The sequence below is a fragment of the Colossoma macropomum genome, unplaced genomic scaffold (genome assembly GCF_904425465.1).
Source record: "Colossoma macropomum unplaced genomic scaffold, Colossoma_macropomum, whole genome shotgun sequence".
Taxonomy (NCBI): Eukaryota; Metazoa; Chordata; class Actinopteri; order Characiformes; family Serrasalmidae; genus Colossoma; species Colossoma macropomum.
In genome coordinates this window covers 28,564,642-28,585,255 of record NW_023494784.1, presented here as the reverse complement: position 1 = coordinate 28,585,255, position 20,614 = coordinate 28,564,642, and the positions used below count along the sequence as shown (strand labels likewise).

General features: G+C 39.5%; 1 protein-coding gene across 9 annotated transcripts in view; it reads left to right on the top strand.

Moving 5' to 3' along the window:
* mbnl2 (muscleblind-like splicing regulator 2) overlaps positions 1-20,614 on the top strand; it is a 26,390-nt gene extending 5,776 nt beyond the window's left edge. For 4 of the 9 annotated variants that reach the window (XM_036567315.1, XM_036567341.1, XM_036567332.1 and 1 more), the window contains exons 2-9: positions 1,089-1,826; positions 8,617-8,781; positions 9,367-9,576; positions 9,740-9,976; positions 10,746-10,799; positions 11,176-11,329; positions 11,662-11,697; positions 16,812-20,614. In XM_036567315.1, coding sequence (XP_036423208.1) covers positions 1,653-1,826; positions 8,617-8,781; positions 9,367-9,576; positions 9,740-9,976; positions 10,746-10,799; positions 11,176-11,329; positions 11,662-11,697; positions 16,812-16,936 — 1,155 coding nt within the window. In that variant the 5' untranslated portion in view covers positions 1,089-1,652 and the 3' untranslated portion in view covers positions 16,937-20,614. Of the gene's footprint in view, positions 1-1,088; positions 1,827-8,616; positions 8,782-9,366; positions 9,577-9,739; positions 9,977-10,745; positions 10,800-11,175; positions 11,330-11,661; positions 11,698-14,081; positions 14,177-16,811 lie in introns of all 9 variants that reach the window. The other 5 variants (XM_036567352.1, XM_036567371.1, XM_036567389.1 and 2 more) reach the window with 5 other exon arrangements.

Genomic DNA, 20,614 nt, shown 5'->3' with positions numbered 1-20,614 from the left:
TCTAGATAGCAAGATGGTAGCTAACATGAGAATAGTGGCAAGTTGGATGTTGTTGTCATTTACAATGAGGATGTGTATATTGTATTCTGACTAATTTTGATATTCGAATATCTGCAAAAAGAGTTAATAATTCTTTTTGCTGCATTTTAAGGTATCACAATACACAAAGGTGGTAAACTGGTGCTAGCAGCTGAGTAAAAAATCAGTAGCACAAAAGAAAGTGTAACTCAGAGGTGTACATTTGAAAACGTCTTTTTCAAAAATAGCCAAAGGGAATGTTTTGATCTCTGTGCTTGAATAACAGAGACTACTTCTTCAGAAGGGCCAGTTAGCTGATGCTACAGCACAGGAGCTAATTGGTGCAGCAGTACAGGTATTGGAATGATATGGAACAGGTTAGTTTGTTGAGGTAACACTGAGAAAAAAGAAATATCTTTTCATTGTTTTTGTTTCTAGCTAACGGCAGCTAGAGTAGTTACTACCTGCTCTGCCTTCTTGATCACATCATTAAGTCAGTTGCTTATTAAAGTGAATATAATGTACTACTAAATACGAACAGTGCCTTTCAGCCCTGCTAAAAGTTACCAGTATTTCACTGAATTGTTGGCCTGTGTCCTGACATACTGGACCGGTTAACTGAGTAACTACTCAAGTAACTTGTGCACAGTCCTAGTTTACAACTTGCCTAGTTTCAGTTAGCTACATCAACACTGTCCGGCTCATTAGAGCAGCATTTTAAACTGTGAAGTCATTATTGTGTAGTGAGTCTAAACAAACGTTGTAGCAGTCAAATATGAATAGTTTAGGTGCATGACAAAAACTGAGCTGCAAATTTATCATTAGGCTGTATAGGGTTTTTTCTAAGGGTGTATAACGCTTGTCCAGCCATGCCACATTTGTTATGAAAAAGTCTATTTGTGGCAGAGCATGGAATTAGGTGTGCTTGACCTTCTTCATGGTTTATTACAATGATCACTTGACATTTTAAAATAGGTTGGGCTGCTCATTGGCATAGTGTATCACAGGGCATAATGTTGTATGTTTTTTCAATATATTGTCTTTTTTTGTCTCTCTCTGTTTTCTCACAGACCATTATCAGGAAGTGCCTTTCACACAACTCCCCACATCGTAGCTGATCTCTGGTCTCTGTCTGACTGTACCACCCACAGTCCTCTCTCTCCACCTCCGTCAGAGCACTAATCCCTCCATCACAAACCATCCCTCTATCCACCTGACTGCAGCATTCAGTTCACCCCATAGGAGCCGCCGGCAGAGGAGAACAGCTAACGGCCACAGCCAGGAGAGCATAAAAAGAAGAGGAAATAATAAACTGAGCCTTCTCTAAGAGTGGCTGAAGGAACATGCTCCACAGGAACATTACATTTTGCTGATATAAGTAAAAATATTCGGCCAAAGGAAGTCTAATGCTCTTCCTGTTTTGAGTGCCACAGAGCATGCCTGTTTCCCTTCTCAGTCTCTTGTCAATCAAACAGACAGAAGTGTGATTCACAGCCAGCCAACCAATCGCAGTCTTTGTTTACCATAAATGACTTTACACAACGGTCAGGCAGTCTGAACGTAGTGGATAAGTGCCCGCCATCTGATCATTAGATTTTTTATTGTTTAGTCAGTTTCAGTGGACTGTCAGCAACATGTCTGTGGCGTTGCCCGCTGTGCGTGACACTAAGTGGCTGACTCTGGAGGTGTGTCGACAGTTCCAGAGAGGCACGTGCTCTCGCAGTGATGAAGAATGCAAGTTCGCTCACCCACCCAAGAGCTGCCAGGTGGACAACGGTCGAGTCATAGCCTGCTTTGATTCTCTCAAGGTAAGAAACTCTAGGTGAATGTTTTAGTAACTTTAATAACATTTTAATAATTACTGTATACCAGCTGTATGTAAGGACCTTAACATTGCACTCCTCAGGGATTAACAGGGATATAGTCACTCTCTCTCTCTCTCTCTCTCTGTCCCTCTTTCTGAGTTAATCTCTCTGTCCTGCTTGGTGCTGATCTGTCCTGCTGGATTACTTTGCTAGAGTACTCTTCGGGCAAAGCAATTGGGGCAAAAATCCATATCACAGTAATTTTACAAATTTATTGCATGGTATAACAGTGACATGAAACATCCAGATTTTTCAAGTGTTGAATAAATGTTCACAAGATTACAGTTATTTTGTTATTTTATTAGAAAAAAATATCCGCTTTTAGAGCTCATTTTAATGTTCAGCTTTGAGTTTACCTAACATATTTCAGTATACCAGCTAAAAAATAATTTGTAAACCATGTCAGCACTGTGAAGAGACACTGTTTAGTCACAATATGCAAGTGCACCCCCAACCGCCCCCCCCGCCCCTTAATTCCATATTGGGATAATAATGTGTTCACGGTGTAAAAAACAGCCCTAAATACTCTCATACTAGTTTGCCCTTTAAACATCCCTGAACGCACCAGAGCAAGCTTTCAGCATCAGGTCTTCTCTATAGCTAAAGGTTACAGAGGTGGTATTTAGAAACAGAGGCAGGAAGACAGGAGTGGACGTGTTAGTCTCCTGCATGTCCTCCATAGCAGCCTCATGTCACTGAGAAAACCTTGTGTGCTCAGTATGCCTTCCTTAACTTGGATCATATGATATCACTTTAGGCTGCTCAACACACGTCTTAGAGACTAATGGCATTAAAACATAGGCCCGACTCTGTGTAAGCTTCATACAGACACAGCCCTCAGTCAGGGTGACAGTACACTATCTCCTCTGACCCCATCATGTCCTGCTGCTCTACCTCCCTTCCTCCTCTTTTTTTCTCCCTTGAATCCCCCTCTCTCTCTTTCTCTCTCTCTCCCTCTCTCTCTGTGCTTTGTTGTAATGTTGTTTGCCCGTGTTGTTTGTGCTGGCTGTCAGTCAGTCTCTGTTTGAAAGCCAGTTTTCTCTGAGAGAGTCTCTGAGGAATTGTGAAGGGGGGAGGTGGTAAGCTCACTGCGCGAGAATATTTCAGACTTCGGTTAATGCTTTTTACTGTTACTGTTTGCATCCCTGCGAACATTTTGCTTTTTACTTTTACTGTAAAACACAAACCGTCTCATTACACGAACTGACACAGTACATCATGTAGTAAGCGTACACATGGATATTGATAGTGTTTGATGCATATTAGAAATGAACAGTCAGCAACATGTGGGTGTGTAGCTGAGTAATGTATCGTCTTTGTGTAAAAATGAGATTGATGCCTAAACCTTAAATCCTTCCTTATTGATTGGTGTCTAAACCTTAAATCTCTCTAATCTGATTATGAAACATTAGGCTATTTATTGTGAGATTAAGGCTGAATTAGGCTAGTTATTTTGAAGCATGTATTATTGTAAAGTTTTCCAATCATTTCCTGCGTCATAAATGGAACAGTAGTGCCTTCAGACCCAGTGTTGTGGTGCAGAGCAGCAGACTCTGTATTCTCTCAGGAGGGAACTCTCTGTGTTCCTTCCCCTTATGCGGACTCCCTCTCTTCCTTTCTTTGTCATTCTCTCTCTGTCTCTCTCTGTCTCTCTCTCTCTCTCTCTTTCTCTTTCTATCTGTCTATCAATCTGTCTATTTCTGCTCTGGAAAAGATCTTATCTTAAAAATGTAAAAGGCTGTGAGTCACTGAGCACCGGGGTCAATAGATTTTGTAAGCCGTGAGGAACCTTGGTGTCATTGTGCAAACATAGTAAGCTACAGTAGAAGCAAAGAGAAATGCAGTGCATTGTTGAAGGGAAAACATATTTTGAGTACATGAGTGTGTTTTTTTCCAGCTGTTTGTCAGGTTGTCCTTTATGTTGGACGAGTATGTAGTTCTTCAAAGAGTGTCACTTCAGCGCCTTTTTGTGTGATTTAGGTAAACTGAATAGGAAAGAATCTTGATTGATTTTTCAGTAGCGCAAGGTCAGGCATTTTTTGCCATTTTAAGCATGTTCCACATTTTTATACAAATTAAAGAAACAACGGCTGCTGTTGACGTAAGATCACAAGCAGTATGCGAAAGAACATGGTCATCATCAGAATGGTGTGCCAGGAAATCAGCAGATGGCCAGTGTTGATTCAGGTGCTAAATGATCACATAGTTTTAAGGTCAAAGGTTATTCAGCATCCTGTTCACCGCAGCGCACACCTTTCACTGTGCTGCCCCCACTTTCAGTCATGACATTTGCCTTGACTACACATTTCTCTCTTTCAGTTTGTCCATCCCCCCATCTAATTCTGTGTGAGACTGCTGTTTAAGTTAAAGGCGTGGCTGAGTCTTTACTTTGTAATGAGACCGAACACAGAAAGATTTTCACTTTATAATCAGACTGAACGCTGACAGATTGGTGCCACAGGATAGCATACGCATCATATTTAATTCAGTTCATGTTCTTTGTATAAGCATTTTACCACAATCACTGTCACAGTGTAGTAATTGTCATATATAGTAACAGTAGTGATTATTGTGCAGTAAATGCATCCTGACAAATCACTTGCATTTCCATTGTGTGCTGTGTAAGCTTCTTAGATGAGTTGTAGTCTATGTTCTCTGTGTTTTTCTGACAAAAGCACACAACCTCTTTAACCCTTTAAGGCCATTTCTTATTTCTACTGTTAAATCTACTCGTCTTGGTTGATGACATGATTTCCCAGTGCTGTTGTTGCATTTATATGATATGTTAAAGAGACCATTTCAGTCAAATTTGATATTCAAATTTGTAAGGTATTATTTGTAAAATGTTTGAACCCCCTCACCCCCCCCCACCTCAAAGGAGAAAGAAAAAAAAAGAGAAGACTGACATGATAAACATTTTTCATTAAATCTATACAAGCAGAGTGTAAATTGAACTTGGGCTTGATGTTTATCTGTGCTTTTCTGCGACACTTCCTATGTGTTATCATTGCGCTCTGTGCCATCTGCTACCTGATGTCAGAGACCCTCTGCTGGCACAGTGCTTCGTGTCCGGTGTGCGGTCACCTTTAGCTGGCTGCAGCTGTCTTTCTGTGCTTCCTTGTTTGGATTAAGAGATGATAAACTCTGACCAAAACGTTACACACACGCTTTTCACTGCTCTCTTGTATATAATTCTGTATAGAAATCAGACTTCTCATGCTTATCTTAAATATGAGAATGACTAACTGTAGAGAGAAGCTAATTTGCTTATTAAGAAATCCTAAATTACTATTCCGTTTTATGACTGTTCGAAAATTTGAAAATTCTGACCTATCCCTAAAGAACGGGCCAAATGTTGGCCTAACACAGTGAAAAATATGTAGATTTTTATTTTGTTTGTGTCATAGACTACTTTTTTGAATAAGCACATTCATGAATAGGAATAGATTTCACACACTAGTAGTGTTTTATCAAGACTCTGATTAAACAAAATATTACTAATTAATAGTGCTCATTGAATCATGTAAGTGGAAAATAACACTGTTTTTATATTGCTGCCATAACATGTACAATATGCTACATAACTGCAATATTTTATGTAGCAGTTCTGCAGTCCTAGTATAAAACATTTACATTTTTCGCCCAATGTTGAGCATAGATGTAATGAATTATTGATTAATTCATGTTCCATTTGCAAACTACAGAAAGGAAATAATATTAAATGTTTATTTTTTTAGCAAATTTGCTGAACCTGTTTAATCCGAACAAGGCCTGGTATCATCTTTATTTACAATTTAGTGTGCTGCGTCAGAATTTGGAGAGCTGGAAGTAATGTTTGTTGTCATTGGTCCAGAATTTTCCCGTGTTCATCACTGTCAAATAATGTAAATAGAGGTGTGTACCGCTACATACCGCATGTGCAAGTGAAAAAAGCATGGAACGAATGAAACTGTGTCACTGAAATAAGTGGTTGTGTAATCTGCACACGACTGTGTTGTCTAAAATTTTACTTGTTACACTGAATTAAAAATCAACATACCAGATTGTTGGTATAGCAGAGCAAGATCTGATGATTTTCGTATGCCATGCATCACCTCCCCCACAAGTTGACTGATGTGTGAAATATCTTGGTGTCTAGAGAAAGTATTGTGAAAATTTAACTCTAAAAAGTGAGCAGGAATTGTCCTGCCATTGAAAATTGAGTGTGCGGTTTGGCTATGCAGAAGAGGCATTTTGCAGTGCCATTGTGCTGCTTCAGCAGTCAGTATTGTTGCTGTATTCTCAGAGTAATGTGTAAAATTACACTCTAATTAGAGCCACTCCTGGGCTGAAAATCACCACCCTTGCTCTCTCTCTTACTGCTTTTCTCTGGGCGATTATCATAACAACACTTACTGTCAAGAACTAGAAATTCCAGTTTTGCTTCCATTATGTTTATCTACAGGTGCTTACCTTAACTAACGAACATCCGAGAACTAGATGTTCCACTTTTGCAATGCCAAAGTCTGTGTGAAATAGCACTCCAGGTTGTAGGAGGAGAGGATTTGCTAGACGGGGGCAGAATGAATGAAAATTTGTATCACAATAATTGGCCAATGTATCTTCTCATCATCTCATTAAAATGTTGTCTAATCAACAATATGAAGCATGAATATGAATTTGTCTTCAGTTCTAAAACTGCTTTTCTATTCACAAATTAAAGTTTAAATTGAAAGGCTTTTTTTGATTACAGTATTCCACATTCTTTTTTGGAACGGATTCCGTACTGCAGTAAGAGCATTCTCACAGTATACCCTCACCCTCAGGACTGAATTATGAGTGATTACTAAAATAACACTGTTGTCTTACTGTGTGTCTGCTCAATCTAGCAGCTTTCCCCTGGGCTAACGGTTTCTCATTACTTTTTAATCTTAAAAAATGCGTTCTTTTTATTGCTAATACAGAGTTCAAAGTAGCTGTGTGTGCTTTTGCATCTTCTAGTGAGACACATAGACACACACTCACACACTTTGCATCAGTGAAGCAGTTATATGAACCGTGGACAACCATAGGAAACTGGTTTCCCCCCTCCTTTCTCCTGAAAGACGATCAGATTCTGCTTAATGGACTCTAATCTAAAAGGCCCCTCTAAGTTCTCACCAAACAGTTAATGTTTTTCTGGCTGAGTTATAAGACTTTTCAGTCAAATGCAGTACAGGTAGTTGTGTGTGTTTGAGAAAAGACATTCTTTCTCACAAAGCAGTGCTTTATTACTGAATCACCCTATCAGCTGACTCAAAGCACACAAACACTGCAGTTTAACCCCGAGGACCTAAATTCAATCAAACTACCATAAAAGTGCTTACATCCCAATGGACCATTAACCATTAGCTTGTAATGTGTGCATGGCTGAAAATGAAAGATTGTAAACTTTTTGAGGCCATGCATGAGCCAGCTGGTTGGTTGAAGGTGGACCTGAGAGAACCCTAATCCGGAACCACACTCTGAAGCTTGATGACATAAACAGTTAGCACTAACGGGCTGCTGATTACGTACAAGGTCATAAGAGGAATCAATGGCCCATCTGTAAAACAGCCTAATCAATGCTAACTTCCTCAGGGAGAGTTGAATCCCAGGCTCTATTATGAGGCAAGTCTGTAAAGTCTGTACAGGGGAATGGATATTCATTAAGATAGTTTACCAGGGAGAGATTTTAATGAGTTTACTAATCCTAATCTGTTTATGAAATTAGTTATGTTTGCTGAAACTCCTCCTGGCTTTCATAACCCTTAATTATTTTTGGGTGTATTAACAGTAGGAGGAAAAAATAGGGCTTGTTTTTTTTCCTTTTTTTAATTTTACACTGCAGTCTCTCAGACTTTATTGGAAAAAAACAATATGGCTATCAGAGGTGCTCTGTTTATCTTGCAGCATAACTTTTGTACTACCGTTATTGAGCCTACCTAGTACACAACTACTGGGAAGGTGAACTCTCTCCAAAGAGCATGGCATATGAGTTCACGCACATACACCACACACATGCACACACACCAACCACTTCAGCTCTTCTTTTCATGTCCTCTGCACAGTCCGGTTCAAAGATGGGATATTGACTGGCGTGACCGTATATGAATGCCCAGCCTGTGCTACCGACCAGTCAATCAAATGTGTTGGGTTTTGACCTATTCACTGTAGTGCATCTAATATGTGCTGTCCTCCAAAAGCCTCAGCTTAGGGAAGAGCTCTTGATTTGCTTACTGTTGGTACGTTATCACTGAATCAGACTGGTTTTATGAAACCTTTCTATATATAAAGATAACATCACAATATTTGCATTGGTTTAACATCCATATTCAAATGTTTGGCAAATTCTTTTTTCTGAGACTTTTTCATGTTGCTAAACAGGCCCACTCTTGACTGTGACACAGTGAAAAAATGCCTAAAAAGCAAAAAGTAAAGGCGCTGTGACCTTACGATGAGTGATATTATTCGAACAGTCTTATTGTGTTATTCAGTAGGAATCGCAGCCAATTAACATGTTTAAGAATATTTTGTATTAACACTGAGCAGTTGCTATTCAATGAACATTTTACCAGCCTTGTCGTGATTGTCTTTTATGCACTTCAGTTTCTATCATGTATTATTGGATGATATACATAACATGCTCTTTCAAAAATATGAAGGCTGATCTGCCTTGCTGCCCAGGGAACAAAGTGTGTTATTCTCTGATCTGGGTGCTTGCTTTGCATTTCAGGGTCGCTGTTCAAGGGATAATTGTAAATACCTTCACCCTCCATCTCACCTGAAGAGTCAGCTGGAAATTAATGGGAGGAACAACCTGATCCAGCAAAAGACAGCCGCAGCCATGTTGGCGCAGCAAATGCAGTTCATGCTACCGGGATCCACCTTGCCTGCTGTGGTACGCCCCACCCCCATCCCCACCACTTCTCTCAGACCTAAAGCCTACAGTCCATTTCTAAACACAGCTCAGATATGGTCTCCAGTGTCACATTTTTTAGAATCTTTTACCTTTGAGCTGTGTGTTCCATACAGTAAAATATGACCAGTTTTACTGAACCAAAGTGAGAGCTTCACAAAGCGTTTTGAGGTTCCCTCCATTTTATGCACATGAATGTTTTGGTAAATATAGCTTATGTAAAAATATAGTATGGTACCAGATTTTACATGCACTTTGTTACTGCAAATGAATCATTTCGACATCTTTATTTGGAACAATTACAGAGACATCTTGGCTTGTTTATCCTCAGTCAGTCTGTCAAAGTACTCGAAAGATGTTATTGCCAGGTTCTAGGTGAAACGCAAAATCCTGGCAGACGAGCTTAGCTCAGCTTGAGTCCTTGAGTTATTTGGCAGTTTGTTGCTATTCGGCTTGGATAGAGTTGCAATTTGGATTTTAAGGCCCTTGAATCTTTATCTTATGTAAGAGATATTGTCACATTTTTCCACTGATTGATGTCTGATCTCTGTGTTTTTGTCTCTGCAGTCTTCTTTTCCTGTTAGTCAGAGTTTGGGGCCAGGGCCTGGGATCAGCTACTCCCCCTACCTCTCCTCTGTCCCTCATGGGATGGGGCTGGTTGCAACGGAGATGCTCCCAAGCAACCCTGTTATTGTCCCTGGAAGCCCTGCAGTAGCGGTGCAGAGCTCCAACTCCTCTTCACCATCTCAGAAAGCATTGCGCTCTGACAAGCTGGAGGTACAGATGCACACAAAGGAGTACCCTCAGTTACCACTGAAGTGCACATAAACACGCATACCAATGCATATCTTCCTACAGTTTTACAGAGAACCTTGTGCAACCCTAACAGTGCAGTCAGTCTGCAGGACACTTCTGATGCCTCTGTGCTTTGTGCATGTAGGTGTGTAGGGAGTTCCAGCGAGGGAACTGCTCCCGAGGAGAGACAGACTGTCGGTTTGCCCACCCAAGCGACAGTCCCATGATTGACAGCACTGATAACACGGTGACGGTGTGCATGGACTACGTGAAGAGCCGCTGCTCTAGAGAGAAGTGCAAATACTTCCATCCTCCAGCTCATCTGCAGGCACGCCTCAAAAGCTCTCAGAGCACCCAAAGCACTGCTGCAGCCGCTGCTATGGTGAGGCTTGGTAAACACATATACACGCTGAAAACACACGCACATTACACCCTATACACAAAACCTCTTCTAGAGCCAAGAACTGCTGCTGCTGTCCCTGCTGTGCTGATATTTAGTACACGCACACACATATGCACGCACACTGTAATACAAGACCAAGAACTTCTCACAGCATCCAACATTGCTGGTGAGCCTAGATTCACCCCCTCAAACATACAAGTCAAATCTGCAAAGAATAAACAGACTGAAACCTTTTTTTAGATCCATTTACAGCATCAAATGGCAACTACTCTTAGACATTGCCACTGCTCATGCTTCATTAGTTTATCTTAAACATGCCAGCAGTTCGAGCCTCAAAACTTGGAAAGTGTCGTGTGTGTGTGTTTTATAGAGGGCATTTAACATCATGATTTTTCATAATACATAAACTTTCCTTTGTATTGTTGTGGTCTTGTTGAGCGACTAATGAAGCATCATCAGTATTTACAGTTTCATGCTGTAATAGTGTTTCTGCAGCTCCTGTTTTTAACAAAACTGTACTTAGGACTTAACGAATATAACAATGATTAAACCTGTTTTGTTTGTGTGCATGCATATTGTTTATGTAGTAAACAGCATTCAGGTTATTTCATTTTTTGTGTTTTTTTTTTCCTCTCACCTCTCCACAATGCAATGCTGTTCCCATGATGCACCTGTGCTTGCTGTATGTTAATACGCTTGACTCCCATTGGCCCACTGCCATCATGTGTTGGCTGCGTGCTGTGTGCAGACTCAGTCAAGTGCCAAAGTGCTGAAGCGACCCCTCGAGGCAACTGTTGACATGGTACTTCACCTTTCACCTCTGGCTTTGCATGGTCTTAAATCACTGTTATTGTACTGTGGCCACTCACAGATTTGATTTTGCTTCTTCATTTGAAATACAGTAAAGCTCATCCTGTATGTGTGACATCATGTACCCTCAGCTAAAGATTTACCTTCAAATCCTCAAGTCTGACAGGCCTAAGCTCTCGTATTTTGTACATGTATGTTTCAGCGTTTTAAAGTACTTATAAGATGGCATAATTTAACTAGAAGGGAAATGTATTTTACTTTGTTTGTAGTGCTCAATGTAAAGATCTTGGGTGTTCATTTAGTATGTCATACATTCATTTTCATTCTTTTTATCTTGTTTTTTTTTTTTTGCTCGATCTCTATCTCAGGCGTTTCCTCACAGTATGTTGCAGCCATTGGCTAAGCGAGTGGCTCTGGAGAAGAGTGGAGGGCCAGGTGGTCTGTTAAACCCAAGTGTTCTGCACTACCAGCAAGCTCTCACCAACACACCACTGCAGCCTTCTACTGCACTGTTCCCTACAGGTACACACACACAAACCCACATTTCCATACAAAGACTCAAGTTCCTTTTAAGTTTATGCTGCAGCACTATGCCTTTACAGTCAGATTGAGTCCAACTTATCTCAGGCTCTGCTCCACTCACATTTGTAAAGCTCCTCACAGTTCCTCAGTTCTGTCTAATTCTCAGTTCTGCTCTCTCCACTCCACGCCTCTGTGTGGGCTCACCTGCCTATCTTTACCAAAGCCTTTATTAGCTGTGCAGTGGGCTTTGGCTTCTGTGGATCAGAAGCATGTAAAGCACTCTATAACTGGGTGGCTGTCTTAATTCTCTTTCCTCTCTACTACTGCTCCAGGTTCAGTCCTGTGCATGTCTCCTGGACCTGGCATCGGTATGTTCCTCTTGCTTTTTTTCTTTGACCTTCTCCAATGACCTCTCTCTCTCTTTCTCCCCCTGCTCTCATCTTCTCTCATGCTAGAATAATTATGACTTGGTTTAAACAGTCATTAAGATATAGGGCCTCTCAAATTGCTTGTTAGTCTTAGAATCCACACCATTCGCAATGTGAACAAACAGTCATCTGACATATCCAGCCAGCTGCGTTTTGTGTATATGTTGTTGACATTTGAAAATATATTGACCATTTGATCTATTCACATGCCATGAGTCAGGAGTAACTGAGTAGGAGAAATACTTGATTATTAGCTGATGATTCAGTCACTCTGCTAATTGATGGGCCTGACTAAAACCCCCTCTTATTTGGGTCAGGTAGCTTATCTGTGGTGCCTGCTGTACTGTGCACTTGCTTGCTGTGAAATTTTTTCACAGCAGCGGTGGTAATTTACTCTGATTTTAGTTTCAGTCGCTGACTCATGGTAGTGTAAATTATTACTGTACACTAGTTGTAACAAAGGTGATCATAAGACAAAAAATTGCAAGCGTGCAGTTTGTTTTATAGTCGTTAGTCATGGCTCTATAAAATACAGAGTAGAACAAGACTGACTTTTTCTTACAATCTGGCTTTGCCTTTTTAATTAGCTGTATGAGACTCAGCTTAGAATGCTCTATGTGTGTGTTTGTTCACATGTATGCATGTGCTTTTATGTCTGTATGTTTCTGTTAGCTCTGACTTTGTGACAGTCTTCATTACTTCTGTTAGTGCATCAGTCTCGTGGGGCCTGATGTGATCTCTTCATGAGAGAGAAGTTTAACAACTTGTTAAACTTCTTGTCCCCAAAAAATCTGCTGCAAACAAGGGTATGCCCCCCTCTAAAACCTGCCCCAAATTCCTTTAGTCTGAAAAGTACAGGAATTTGGTACATCCAAAGTACAGTCAGCAATACAAGCTAACCAAGTTAGCTAGTGAAAGTTATTGTTAGTTCAGTGGTTCTCAAACCAATCCTCAGGACACCACAGACGGTCCGCACTTTTACTCCAACCTAATTTGCAATGCATATGGATACAGAAAAGATATAAATCATCTAGGGGTCCCTGAGAACTGGTTTGACAACCACTGCTTTAGCTAACTGAACTGTTTTTCCCTTGCAAGAGGTCACATATATTTTTATAGCAAGTAATGCGTTCTACGTACACAAAACACACATCCACACGCTTAGATATAAGTACATGCTTAGTTTTGGGTGGGGACCTTTCTGACGTCTCTACTTATATTACAACCATGGATAACGAGAGACTTGTCAGAAACATGACAGCAAAACACTAGAGGGCGCCCTCAAGCAAGTCCTGAATAAATGTGGGTGAATAGAGTGGCTAAAAATAAAAATAAAAATTAGCCATTTATGCTAGAACATCCTTCAATTTTGGAAAGTTATATGTATGTATGTTGAATTATGTATTCCATTTAAAAAGAAACTTTATCAATATCTTTTTGTTTCAGGATGCTAGCATTACTGCTGTTGAGTGCTGACTGATTGGTGTGCTGATCAGTTGGTTTACGCTCACTGACTTAATGAATGTACATAAAGGCATTGCTAGAATTCAAAAGGTAACATCAGTGTTGAAATATTTTATTAAGTGATTCTAAATTGAGAAAACAAGTGCATTTTTCTGTATGAAAATTATTAATTGTTAACAAACTACGGATTTGCTTAAAAGCACCATACGTGTCCATTAATTCTGAACTCACTCAGGAGGGCCCTTTAACAAACCTAGGAAATAATACTGCCACTGCTCAGAGCTGCTTCTTCACAATACATTGGATTGGTTTAAAAATTTCAGTTTGTACACACCCACATGCAGCCCAAAATTTCTCATGGTTGTCCCCAGTCATTCTCATTTCAAGATCATGTCTGACCCCACAAGACTATTAAGAGCATTTACCCACATGGTGATTGTGTATTTCATCTCAAAACCTACTATCCTGTAACACTAGTTTTATTGCTGACTGCCTGTTCTCTCATAAAGTCAAGGGGAAATCATGGTAATGGGAGTCAAGGCATGTGAGATTTAAACCCGTACAATGGCTTTATGTAAAATAATTGAAATAATAAGGCAGTGATTATGGTATAGACAGGTTATCTTACTCGTACATTCTTCTCCCTCTCTTTTCTGCTTCGCTTGTTGTCTGCATGCCATCTGCTGGTCTGATTTTAACAGTGGCTTTACCTCTTTATTAGATACAAACACAGACACACACTTTCACGCACACACACACACACACACACATGCACACAGACATATCCCACACGATTCTGTGGTTACCATAACGCTGCTCCTCCTTGTTCATTGCTTCCATGGTTCCCCTCCTGAAAAAAGTTCCCATGATGCTCAGTGCCCCGCCCGCTACTGCCTCCGCTCCTGCTGCAAGCCCCTACGCTGCTGCTGCTGCCGCCGCGGCAACCGCCAATCAGGTTTGCTCCTTTACAAGCTCTCTCTCACTGTCCCCACCCACTTAGTTCTAAACAAGTGCTGACCTACCAGCAGTACTTTCTTTTACATAGACCATACATCGCTCTCTTAGCACAACCCCATTTAAACATATAAGCTATCAAGACGTGTTTCCTGATGGCTTATTGGTTGCTTTTCTAACACAGATCATGCTCTGCTGAACTGGCAGATGGCCTTCAGAGCCGATTACATTATTGTAGCATATGGATTTGTTTTTAAACCAATAAGCTGTATGGGAAAAAATATGTCTTGTATGCAGTTCAAGTATGTGGTCACGACCCTGTTTTCTGGGCTTCATTTGGTTTTAGAAGTCTGGCTCTCGCTCGCTCTATATTGCCATTGGTAGTCCAGGTCTGTAAGCAGCTCCTGCCATCTCAGACACTCACAGCAACTGTTTAGAGCTCCCCCTTCATGCAGTCTGTAGTCATGTTCTGCTGCTTCATTTATGTCATTGTTTTGCATGTGTTTGCCTTTATTTAGCTGCCCTTGTCATTGGCACAGTTTCTCTGGTTGGAGGCAGAACAAGAGAACGCATCCGAACAGATGGACTTGATAATTTGTCATAAAGGAAAGCACAATTAATCACAGAGAGATCTGCAGTTTTGTGAAGCCTGTATTGAATAGGCAATGTTTTAGCAAATTCATAATCCATGTATTACTGCCCTCTGCTGGTCACTCCACAGGCTCTCACTGACACGTCAGCTTAAAAATCAGGAATGAAGATGTATGGCTGAATCCAAGTGTCAGGTTTTCTATCTCTAGACACGCCAATTCTGACCCAATGATTTGTTGGCAGCACCTAATCACCACAAAACACATTTTCTGTCAGAGAAAGGTACTGCCCACCCTGCGAATCATCCACTTTCATCACAACCCACAGCTCAATCAGCTGTCAGTCAACAGATAGCATGGTTTGCTAGGCCTAGTTTTAGCTTGGAATCTGCTTGAGAGAAACTAGCTTACCAGCTGATGGAGACTCCAAAAAATTCAAAAATTGTGCATTTTACTGGTAGAGGTGCATGCTGTTTGAGGAAGTCCAGTTTGTTTGATATTGTGTATGAAATTTCATAAATGCCCTTATAACCATATTTATATGTAGTTTCATTTGAATTTTAAATGCATTCTTCAATTTTTGCCCCCAACACTGTACGTAAAAAGGCTCCACTGTGTCTTGCTGTTGTTATACAGTCCAGTTTAGTAGTTTAGTAGTTTAGTAAAATTATCACATGACAGACTAGAGAGGAGGAAAAATTTGGAGATGTTGAAGCCCTTATTGTTTTAGATGCCACAGCAAAACTAAAAGACCCGCAAATTTAAAGAATTTACACTTACTGCAAAAGAAAGGGGAGTAGATCTGTGCTTGGGCACAATAACACCTTTTCCATTGCGTTAACTTACCCAGCTATATTAATCTTTAGCAGTCCAGACTTATTATTGTGATTTGACATTACATAATTACCTTTGATTTTATGTTACGTAATTATTTAGATGTAATTACATAATAAATTACATAGTTACATAATGAATTACAGTCACACTCGATGTACATTCTGTTTTGACGACTGTACACCTCCAGACTTTTTCTGTTTGTTTTAATATCAAAAGTTTACATAAGTGTAAAGGACAGTTTTGCCTTTGTCCAGAAAAGACTGTATGCATGACAGCTACTTATCTTCATCAAACTGAAATCATAGTAAAATATCTCCTCTTATACTTGTGTTGGAAGAAAGTTTAGAATTCACACTTTTGACTTTTTCTTTTTTCCTCATTTGTTGCAGATGAGAAATAATTAAATAAAATTTAATAGGAAGTTTTTTTTTAAGGTGTATATGCCATGGGGGCCTAGCAGGGTTAACATGGCAGTTTGACTAGGAAAAAACTATAGGACTTTATATGGATTATGAATTTGCTCTCCAGTTGAGGGGCAGTCACTGCTTCAACAAATCCAAATGAATATATTTATGATTGAACTGAGTGCTCTTATAATGAAAAAGGTATTAAAACCCAGGGGCCTTGTTTATAAAACATAGATACATTTCATTCTAAATTTGTTCTTAAGATAAGTTCTCAACATTTGTGTTCAACTGATTTATAAAACACAATGTTCACAAATTACACTGTAATGTCTGTAGCACACTGGCACTACTGTTTGTATGTGAGGTTGGAAACTTACACACATTTTCACTTAAAATTTACATTTTATGTATCACTACTTTAATGTGTAATCATTTAAAGATCAAATCTGTGCGTACAAATGTTTTATAAATGAAGCCTCAGGTGTCCGCTTCTGCAAGGCAGCCAAAAATTGTGCTAACTAGGAAAAAAAATGTATAATCCATTTGTAAATGTGTAAATTTATGTGTGCAAACCAACTAATTGGCCCACCAGAGGAAGCACTGAAACGTTGTTTTTAACCCTTTGAGGGCAACTTTAACTGTGTGAGTTCCATGTAATTATTGGAACTCTGCTTTGGAAGTTGTAATTATTGGAATTCTGCTCAAAGCAAAGTTCTAATAATCAGTTTCGGTTATTTTTCTTTCATTTAAAAGGTTTTGGAAGTGTTTCTTTTAACATGCCTCTTTGTTCTCTTTGCAACAGATCATTTTGAAATAGAGCGCAGGAGAGGTATAGAGTGCCAGCGCAGCATACACACACTCCTTAGACGACAAGTGTGTGGATACAACATCCTCAACTCACCAGAACTACAGCTACATGCATGTTGATACACACACACATACACACATAGTCTGACCATTAGATAATGCCTACTGGATTGCGTTCAAGAAATATATCGTACAAATATATAGATATAATATGTATATATAACCAAGTAAGTAATTAAAGTAATTCTAATTAAACATTTCTAGGAGAGTTTTACTGGAACAAAACCTTACTCTTTCTGCTTGTACATTTTAACACATCATATAATTATACAGTTATACACAGTACCATCATCAGTGTTGAGTAGGGATTAATTCAACACTTATTTTACTGTGTGAATTTATTTGCACTTTTTTTTTTTTATAAGAGGCAGTGACTTGAGAGAGACTATTATAATCCCAGTGAGAGGAATGCTCTGTTTTAGCTGAGCGCAGAGATACTGATGTATAAGTTTACCTGTGTGGACAAGCAGCAGGGAAGGTCTCGACACCCTAGTGCCGAAGCATGTCAAAGCCATGAAGAAGGATGGTGGACAGCATGTCAAAACCATGTAAAAGAATGGTGGACAGCATGGAGAACGAGAGGGGAAGCTGATCTCTCAGCTCCACTGCTCCACCTAATGCCCAGCACGAACACTGCTGCAGCTCCACAACTTGAACTGAGAGGATGGCTGCTCTGTTTGCCAAATTCTTGGTATGGAAAAAAATAATAATCCAATGTTTTGACCTTTAACAGTGGCCAAACAGAATAGTGACACATGACTTTGAACCCTTTAAGACTTGAGCGTGAATCTGAAGTTTAATGCTGCGGCCGTTCCTTTGTAATTTCTTTAGTTGGAACTATTGAGTGAGTCATATTTTCACCACACTAGAGGCTGTTCTCTTGTTCTCTTGATACTGTGCCATTGGAAGAGAGTGAAAAAGATAGAGAGAAGCCAAGAGATAACTACGTGCAAACGTGTGACTTAGTGTGTATGTGTGTCTGTGTGTACAGTAATGTAGTTCAACATAAGTTAGTAAGCCTGGGCTCCACAGCTAGACTCAGGGTCTAGAATTCCCAGCACTTTGAGCTGAGTTCAGTTGAGCTGAGTTGGGCTTTGAGCTGAGTTCATCCTGTTCCTGGTTTCTGTTTTTATTTTCTGTATTTATTCTCCTATGATTCTGTATAAGTGCCTAACAAAGTTCTTAACTACCATCTTATGGAGACTTTGTGTTCAGTTATGTTGCTGCATTGTGTCAATCTCAAAAAGAAAAAAGGATAAAAGATTGTGGATGTCATTTAATTTTTTAATTGTTTAGTCCTTAATGAATACAGTAAAAAAGCGGATTTGTTACTATTTAAAAACATAAAATGATGTCGTATACAGCAGGAGTCTACGACTGCAGTCTGGGAGGCCCACTGTGTTGCTCGTGTTTTCTCTGCTCTCACACGTGATTCAGCTCATCATATAATTATAAAGCCCTTCATGGATTGAATCATGTGATAGAGAAGGGAAAGCTGCAGGCCAGTGGCTCTAAAGCTGAAAAACACCTGCTATAGAGAATGCACAATCTTCCCTGGTTAGCACTTCTGCATTTAATTGAGTAACAATCACAGATACAATAGGTCTTGTTTAAACCAACCCAAATTCCATGCTTAATTTCCAGCTCTCTTCATGCTTTATGTTCACCTTGACATTTTTTTTTGTTTTGATTTCATAGAACATCTCAAGGTTGTTCACTCACTGTGTGTTTGAATTTAACATGTATTTACCATAATGCTTAATAGCTCTCTTATTACTACAATTTACATCTTAGGAAACAGTCAGCGATTTTCTTTCTGTGTCTGTGTGCGTTCATGCATTTTCAAGAGTGTTTTAATTCAGGTCGGAGATATAATGCCATGTGAGAACTTAGACAATCTTCAGTTTATATACACAAAGGCACTGCTTAAACTTTTACTCATTTAACTTCTCAGCAGTCAATGCCTGAGGATAATTTATGTTGTGATAAGATATATGAGAACTATTATGTAATGTTGCGGTATTGATTGTTGTTAATGGACCATTGTTGTATTCTGTTTTGAGATGAATGTAATTTATTTGAGATAGGGCCTTGTTGTTCTGGTGATGTTTTAAAAGGCCTGCTCAGTCCTGCCTCCCTCTTCTAAGTCCCATGACTTGCGGAGGACATGGTAAGGGCTGGGTTCCACTTTGGTGGGCTACAATGTACTCACTAAACAGGGTTAAGCGTTACTTTGGATCGTACCGAAAGTAGTTTGATGATACTGTTGTGAATCTAGTACTTTAAGATAACACAATAGTTGTTGAATCTTTTGAGATTTAGAGGTGTGTAACTATGGACGAAGGCTCCTTTTTGTCAAAGAGGGAAGCTTAGCAGTGAGCAGTGAGTAAGTAGCCAGGCCAGAGGAACAGGCAGCAGGTGCCATCAGCCTGCCAGTCCCACCACAGGACACATCAGCACAGGCCAGGCTGGAAAAGTGCTCATATTATGTCAGACTAAAGATATACATTGCATTTCATTTTATAGAAGTTCACTTTTGTGTGCTAATATTTTAGAGCAGTACTAATTTGTTAATGTGACAGTTCAGAATTGCTATGAATGAAACTGTGTTTTTGTAAGTGATGTTACTTTCTTTTTTAAGATGATAGGTTAAGTAAGATTGTTTCCCTACTACTGGAAAAATACTTAGTTTCAATGCCTTATTGTCATGTTGGACCATGCTATTTAATTGAAAAGATGTTAAGTCTTAAGTTTCTGACTTATTCTACCAAAAAATTGAACAATGAACTTAAAAGTTTCATACAGGTCTATGTCCAGACAGAAGCCTACATGCAGAATTTATTATGAAGCAATGTATCATCACTCACGAGACTGTAAAGGATCAAATACAATACAATGTGCTTATGGTCATGTTCCAGAAATGAGCATAAAGAATATTTCAACTCCCTGGTGTCTATGTGCTTCAGCCTGATGTCATGTGTCAGTGCTGGACTATTGAATATATGAATGTGGCCCATTTCTGTATCAATGTATCTTCTGCTCTCTTAGTATCAGTCTGGTGGATCAGAAACTCAGAATGTGATTTCTCTCTTGACTGTTGAAACAATTTCTGGACAGGTTTACGGCTGGTTAGTAGTCTATTCACACGTAACGTTTGCCTTATCTTCTATGTGATGCTCTTACCATTTCTTGTCTTTAAGCGTTCTTTGAAAGCTTTTTTTTGTAATGCAAACGATTGTATCTGACCTCCTAATACTTAACAAAAATTTCCCTGAAGGAATATTCTGTAACAACCTGATACTAAAGGAGGTGGCAGTTGAAAGTGATCAACACAACAAATTCTCCTTTTGATGGCCATTAATCTTTTGTTTCTGTTCTGAGTCTTGTTCTCCATAACTAGAGTGAACAATTGGGCTTAGATTCACTGAATGGAGTGGAGGCTGGATGTGTGGTTTCTAGGTGTGGGGAACAGACGTTCAGATCATAGCAGTTTGTTACTTACGTGTTGGTTTTCTCACCTCCATCCTGTTCCATAGGCTCCGTACAGCACCACTTTCAGGGGAGGAATCACAGACAGTCAAATTCCATGATTGATTCTGCCACACATTATAAGATCCTTTTAGGACTTTTTATATGCTCTTTTATGTAATATTAAGTAGTTTATTGCTTTGGTTCCCTAAACATACAGTATGTAAACTGTATTGTCACAAAAATGAATAAAAGTCTTTTAATGAGTAC